The sequence below is a fragment of the Miniopterus natalensis genome, chromosome 3 (genome assembly GCF_054644295.1).
Source record: "Miniopterus natalensis isolate mMinNat1 chromosome 3, mMinNat1.hap1, whole genome shotgun sequence".
NCBI lineage: Eukaryota > Metazoa > Chordata > Mammalia > Chiroptera > Miniopteridae > Miniopterus > Miniopterus natalensis.
Genome location: NC_142083.1, coordinates 51,884,077 through 51,891,704, shown reverse-complemented (window position 1 = coordinate 51,891,704; position 7,628 = coordinate 51,884,077). Strand labels below are relative to the sequence as shown.

The following is a 7,628-nucleotide window of genomic DNA, read 5'->3' as shown; positions in this document are numbered from 1 at the left end:
ATGAATGGCTTTTGAGTACAAAGATAACAATGGATTATGAGTTACCTCTTTTTTAGTTGAAGTTTTGATAAAGTTTTACTTATAATAATAACTCCCCCTGACACCACACACTCACAGGAAAAATTATATAATCCAGGACAAAATTTGCCATACGCATAGTTAACACACGTTACAGGAGCAATGTGAAGATGGGTAGGTAAAACTGAAGCATCTTAACTGATTTTGAGAAGTAGCAAAATTTAAATTCTGTATCAAAGTGGGATTTTGTAATATAGCATGATTAAAAACAACAGCAACAAAAACCCCTCAAAAGTTTAGTATTTTTTCCCTACTCTATAAAAACTCACTTTCATTATCAACTAAATTATCATTCATTTACTGAAGCACAAAAGGAATAAAGACCTACAATTACCCCAGTTTCAATAAGACATCTTTAAATGATGCTGTGATTCTCAGGATATAATGTTTTCTACTCTAAAACAGAGAGATAAATGTTTAGAAAAGACTAAATTGGGTGAAAACACACTAGGAGTAAAGAAGGCTATCTTTCAGCTTGCCAGCCTTTTAAATTTTGTTATATAAAAATATTTTCATAAAATAAAATATAATTTTATACACAATCCGACATATTTTCATTTTATACTTGCTGAATAAAAAAAGGTGACCTTTGCCATTGTCTGATTCTGTGGAGTGTTTTAAGTGCTTGCAAATGGGCAATTACCCTTTTTGTACAAAGAAGATGTTTCAAACAAAATGTAAAGTACAAGAATTATTAGGAAGAAAGTTTTTCTCCTAAGAATCAAAGAAACACAATACTCTAGGTATAAGTCTGCAGAGCTCAAAAAATTCAAGTACAGTATTTCTCCTTTAGAAGGAGTAAAAATGCCATACAGTTTTGGATTTCTCCCTCATTTTTCTTTGTTTCTTTCTTCTTTGGACATTCCTTTTAATCTGTTAGTTTGGCCATGGTAAAATAAAACTATGAATTTTCAACTAAAGAAAAGTACTGTATTTAACAGTAGAAAAAATTCAAAGCCCACCATATTCAACCTGAATCAAGTTAACCCCTCTCACATGCTCTCATTCCTTTAAGGTACTATGGTGAACTTCAAATAAAAATGTTCAATTTCTCAAAGGCCCTACTTTAAAATGTTTCTAATGTGCTCCTCTATCATATAAAATGAAAATCCACCTATGGGTATGATTCAGAGAGAAAGTGTAAATAATCTATCATGCCAAAAGGCATCTAAAACAACCTTTATTTTTAGGAATAGTGATAAAAGACTCCAGTACTAACAAAATGTTTGCCACAACTTTGGAAATACTTATTTATAACATAAGGTATATATATGGCAGGGAGTGAGAAAGGTGCGCTGATTTGGAGAATACTGAAACTTAAGAATAAAATAATTACAATTAAAGCTATTTTGGTTTGAAACATTTTCCTAAAAGATGAAAAAGAAAATGTTAAATATTGGGAAAATGTAATCTTTTGGCCTTGTTATTTAGCTTTTCAATATAACAAAAATTTAAAAATTCTATAGCACCTGGCTACTCTGCAGAGAAAATAGTTATAGATCTTATTTAAAATTTTCCCAGGAAATAAAGGATTAATCAAAACCCCAAATCAAAGTAGATCTGCACACCTGAGATCAGCTCTCTAAGTCTCATGCTTCATCGACTTCACTGCCATACTTTTTTTAAGCTGCTACCACATTCAATAACATCTACCAACAGGAAGCAACACATGGCTCACAAACCAGCAGCCTGCACAGATGGTGGCTCCCCTAGAAGATCTTTCCTTGTTTCACTGGGTCAGTACTTTACGGATACTGAGAAACAGAACAGAATTCCAAAACAGATTTTATTCCCCATTTGGGCATTTTCAAAGTAGAAAAATTACTTATTGTTTTTGTAGATGGTTGCCATATAGGTGAAATTTGTAATAAATAACTATGTACTGCCCAAAGACATTTCAGGAAAGACCGATGAAAAATACAGACGGGCCCTGAGCTAACTAGAACTTCCAGGAATGCAAACAACTCAGCAGCTATCCTTGGCTTCACCTTGGCTTTTGCAAAAGTTAACAAGCGGAGCCCAAGTTAACAAGCTCTCTGAGTGGGTGACGAAATGAGGTGCAATTGTGCATGCTACAGCCACCCTGCCAGAGTTTTCAGGTTCTTCTCCATCCACTGGATATTCAACTGAATGACTTCCAAAGCCTCCTGGACACAACGAAGCCGGAAGGTTGCCTCTGACTGATTTTCAAAGAATGCCTGAACCTGCAAGTTTCACATAGAAATATTTCAAAAGAAGAAAGTAACAGTAAATCTCAGGTAACTCTGAATATACTTTTCAAATAAACTTTCACTTAATGATAGCTAGGCTGATGTCTTGAAAGAAGTGGAGGCAAGAAGTACTTTAATGCCCAGGGTATTTATATCAAGTTACTGATCAAGTATGGTGAAATCTAAAGTAATCTTAAAAATGCATTTTCCTTACTCCCACACAAGGATGAATTTTTCAAATTTAAAATAAAAAAATAAAGTGGCCAAGTAACAGCAAGTGAAGTAGAATTGGAAGGTAGGCCTGGTGCCCACTTCACCCTTGGAGTGGCCTTCTTCACGACAATTTTACCACTAAGAAACCTGGCATATACTGATCTTAATTTAAACATTATTTGTATCAGGGAGACAAGGGGATATTGCTGAGAATGGAATCACAATTTTTCATCAGAATTTTTTCTCATTGCTGTATGTCCACCCTTTAGAAGTAATCCCAGTGCAGAATCATTAGCACTGATGAAGGCAGAGGAGGGCCAGGAACTGGCATAAAAAGCCACCATCTGACTTAACCCGAGCAGCCTGAGAGAAAAGGGATACCCATCTCCCTTACTAGCATTTTATACAACCAACCTCCGACAAGTGTGCCTTTGTTGAAAACAGGTGAGTTGATCCAGCAACAATACTTTGTATGGTATAGGAACCCAGATGGAACCTGAAGAAACACAAACACAAGAGCAAAAAGAGCAAAAACTGAGGCAGCTGTTGGTGAGCTAGTCCCTGAGTGCTAAGGAAATGCTCTACTCTAAGCCACGTGTGCCAAAGGCAGAGCAGAGTCCCTCTGCTGGGAACCCGCAGCTCGGTAAGTTAGAGCAGTCCTACACGCACCCACTGCCGTGGGAAGGGAAGGTGGGCAAAGGCAGGAGCTGGGGATATCCACATAAATTATTAATTCATTTGATCTACTCAAAAACCACAAACTTCCACAAATGTAATTATTGCTTTAAAATAAAAAAAACCTATTCGTGCTGTCTACCTGGGTGTGAGTTCTGAACAGATCCCTTGGCAACAAAAAGGCATTTTTAACACACATAACTAAACAGCTATTCTGAAATAGCCCGTGGCCATGCTGAACTGAGTGACCTGGCATCGGGCATGGTCAGGCTTGATAGGCGCTCAAACGGACCACCACTGTTAGGTGACTCACACTATGGAATTATGTTTATAAAAATGTGAAATTTCCTGGGTGCTTCAGTTAAATGTTATTGAAGCATTTTTCCTCTCACAGCAAATCATAACACCTATGAACCAATACAACACTGGGCATATTTTTCAAATGCAGAGACTGAAAATACTAAAAGCTAGTAATTCTCTGAGAAACTTACTTCTGTACAAGCTTATTCCAGTTCTCTTTGACAAAATCCCACGCCAATAAGTGTCCAGGAAAATGCTGGCCCACTGTTCTAATGACAAATGACAGCTTTTGTGTTCGGATGATATCTCCACTGAGGCTAGTTTTCATTAACCTAAAAAGCAAAACAGATTTAGCTTCCAAAAAAATTATTCATGATGAAGTGATGGCTGCACATTAGTCCTGGTCTCCTAATTATAGCTCTGTAGTAATTCAAGGGATATAAATTTCGGGTTAGTCTAAGATAGATCAATAAATCGAAAACTTGTCATTTTTTTTAAATGAAGAACTCACTAATGAGATAAGCACTTCAATATACTGTGACATTAATACATAGTTCTTGATGTAGTAAGGACATTTGAGAAATAAATTCTGGTAGAATTTATAATTCTGAAGACTGATTTTTTTTTTTGGTTAAAAATGTTATTTGATTTGAATAGGCAGGTATATTATTACTCTTAAAAATTGGGTTGTTTAAATAATGTGAAAATGAAGATACATTTCACAATATACTCTTGATATTAATGGTTATTATTCATTAATACTTCATATGTACTAGATGTTCTACATTGTTGACATAACAATGCTTGAAAAAGGTAATCATTACCTATCCCCACTTTATAGTTAAGAAACTGAGGTTATATAAATTGCCCCAGTTACACTGCTAGCAAACAGTAGAGCCTGACATCTGAACACAGCAGTTCTCATCCACTGTGCTATAAAATCTGTATAGAGAGAAAACACATATCCCCAAAAGAATGCAGTAATATTTTTAACAGAAAGAAAACCCAAGTGCTTATCAAGCTGTGATGGGTTAAACAAATTATGACAAAGCCACACTATGAGAATACTATGCAGCCATGAAAACAAATGAAGCAGGCTTCAAGAACTGACATGGCAAATCTCAGAGACTGATCATTCGCTCTGATAGGACCATCACAAAACACTGGGGATAGTATAAACCTATGTTGACATATAAATATACAGACCAGGATTGACACTGTTAACAGAGAGAATAAGAATGGAAGTAACTGATCATATGAGAGAATCGTATGAGAGACACTTTCAAGTTTTATTCCATTTTCTTAGGTATTATTTAAATACTTTATAATGGGACTTTATTAGTGTGTTACCAATTTAAAACAGAATTATTACTAATTTAAAACAAAAACATTTCTCTATTTGCTTGGATCAGAGGCTGGTTACTATTTTAAAGGAAATATTTACAGTGTATACTTTGGAAAGTAGGTCTGGGCAGGTGCTGAGGAAATCTCTGGGACACTATTAGGATTTATCTGAGCAAAATTATACAAGAGAAGCAATGACACCCAAATGCCTCCCTCCTAGTACTGACTCTCAAGATCCTTCCATCATTCCCTCGGCTCCCCGGAACTCCTCCACCGGCCACTGACTGTTCTTCCTGTCAGGAGCACTACTCATTGCCCTTCTTTCCCCATGTGAAACTCCCATTTCCAGGTCTTCATCAGCTAGATATTAAAAGGGAAATGTCTGACAAATTCATATGAAGGTATAGCCTATAAGCTTTTACATGGCACCATTTTCTATAGTGTCTGTATTTTCAAAATGACAGCTTGGACAGAGCAATGCCTTGACCAGAAAGAATGAAGCTCTAACTGTGGAATTAAGACAACATGCCAAGGGGAAGAAGTGTTTAAGAAGAAAGTAGGCAGGGATTGTGACTCTTGGCATCTTCCAATCTCCTCTGGGCAAAGCACCTTCTGCCTATCTATCTAATTCCTGAGATGAAACTCAGCACATGCGGGCACCTTACCACATTGACCAAGTCAGGTCTGGGCTGTGAGTAAAAGGGGAAAAGGGCCATCCCAGAGAAGTGAGCTCCCCACCAGTGGAGCACAATGCTTCCATGCTCTTGGTGTCTATATATCCTATTTCTTGGGTGGTTTCGTACCAGTAAAGCTTCCGTACATCCTCTGAGCTGGCAAGAGCTTCAAGTATTTTATTCTTCTCTGCTTCAGAGCCTACAGAGGTGTACTTGCTTAGGAGGGACAACCAGCCCCTCTCAGTTCTCGCTCCAACTTTGAACACAGCAGTCATGACATCAGTAGGTAGGCTGTAAGAGAGGTGGTCAAATATGAGAACAAGAAAAAATCCTGGATTCAAAGGTAAGGAAATGACTAGTGGTAGTGTTTTGGGGGTCAGTGTAGAGTACAACAGAAGAGTCTTACTGTATAACTAACAGTGAAGAAAATGGTTAATTTAGTCCTAGTTGGTAGGACTATAAGAAATATCAATTCAATTTAATACAATAACTATTTGCCGAACATCCACAAGAACGAGGCAGGCAACTGGCTGGCTGATGAAGAGGGAAAGAGACACAGTCTGCCTGCAGGAACTCACAGGCTATCACAAAGTACAGAACAATAAATATATGTGTTACAATACAGTGTGGTAAGTTCCATGGTAGAAATATGGAGAGAGGGATAAGAAGAAGGGAAAAAGCATAGTTTTCTGCCATTATTAAGATCTGTTTATCTGATGCTTGACTCTTTCCATAATGCCCAACCTAGGAAACCTAGAGAGAACTAATCATCATCAAAATATTTCTACTAATTGCTAACTCCACCTCACTCCCATTAGGATGGTTGCTACCAAAAAACCCAGGAAATAACAAGTGTTTGTGAGGATGTGGAGAAATTGGAAGGAACCCTTGTACACTGTTGGTGGGAATGTAAAATGGTGCAGCCTCTATGAAACAATGTGGCAGTTCCTCAAAAAATTAAAAATAGAACTACCATATGATCCAGCAATCCCACTTCTGGGTATAGATCTGAAATAACTGAAAGCAGGGTTTCAAAGAGATATAGTACACCCATGTTCATAGCACCATTATTCGTAAGAGCCAAAAGGTGGAAGCAATGTCCATCAATGAATGAATGGATAGGTGAAATGTGGTCTAGACATACAATGGATTCATCATGCAGCCTGAAAAAGGGAGAACACTCTGACACAGACTACAACGTGGGTGAATCTTGAGGATATTAAGTGAAACAAGCCAGTTACAGAAAAATACTGTATGATTTTACATATATCAGGTATTTATAGAGCATTAAAAACTCATAAAATAGAAAGTAGAACAGTGGTTTCCAGAGGCTGGGGAGAGGGGAAGGTGGGGAGTTGTTTGGATAGAAAGTTTTAGTTTTGCAAGATAAAGTTCTAGAGATTTGTTGCACAACAATGTGAATATGCTTATACTACTAAACTGTACATTTGAAAATTGTCAAGATATTAAATTTTATGTTATATCTATTTTTTAAAAACCGGTATCATTTGAGAACATAAGCGCATAGAGTTCACATATATTGACACTCAGTTTTATAACATGTATGACCCAGGATGAGATGATCCTTGTTTTAATATATAATGTGAAGTAATGAAGAGGAAGAGAGTTCATTTGAGCAGAGCACACATCACCTAAGAGTTCCATTGGATATCACCCAATCGTCAAATAGCTTCATGGCGGTAGAACTGCAGTTCTCCAGGCTGTGGGTGCAAGCAAATTCTAGCAAGGCTGACCGCAGCTCTCGAGCAGATGGGGTGCCCTCATCAGTCCAATTTTGGTGTTGAATTTGGCTTTGAAGCAATTTAAATACTCTGGTCTAGAGAGAAAAAGTGTTTTATAATGTAATAATAATAATTAGGACAACCAAAAAAATAAGGACGACTAGATCTCTTTCCCAACATTTACCCAAGGAAAAAAAAGGCACGGGGGACACAGGTATTACTCACCAAATATCAACTGCCCGCATACAGCTGGGATGAACCATTCAGTGACAAAGTTTATACAAAAGGCTAGTATAGTCAAGAGGGACTTTTAAGATATAACACAGAAAGAATTAGTGGCTTCTTGAAGTAGGGAACCTTTCTCCTGTGTGTACTCAGCAAGAAGTTATTTT

General features: G+C 37.1%; 1 protein-coding gene across 1 annotated transcript in view; it reads right to left on the bottom strand.

Moving 5' to 3' along the window:
• Nucleotides 1-339: 339 nt before the first annotated feature.
• The window catches only part of LNPEP (leucyl and cystinyl aminopeptidase), a 75,407-nt gene continuing 68,118 nt past the window's right edge, over nt 340-7,628 (bottom strand). Inside the window, exons 14-18 of the mRNA XM_016216149.2 lie at nt 7,147-7,331; nt 5,624-5,785; nt 3,668-3,808; nt 2,916-2,997; nt 340-2,282 (exon numbers count right to left, since the gene is read on the bottom strand). Coding sequence (XP_016071635.2) covers nt 2,151-2,282; nt 2,916-2,997; nt 3,668-3,808; nt 5,624-5,785; nt 7,147-7,331 — 702 coding nt within the window. The 3' untranslated portion in view covers nt 340-2,150. The remainder of the gene's footprint in view (nt 2,283-2,915; nt 2,998-3,667; nt 3,809-5,623; nt 5,786-7,146; nt 7,332-7,628) is intronic.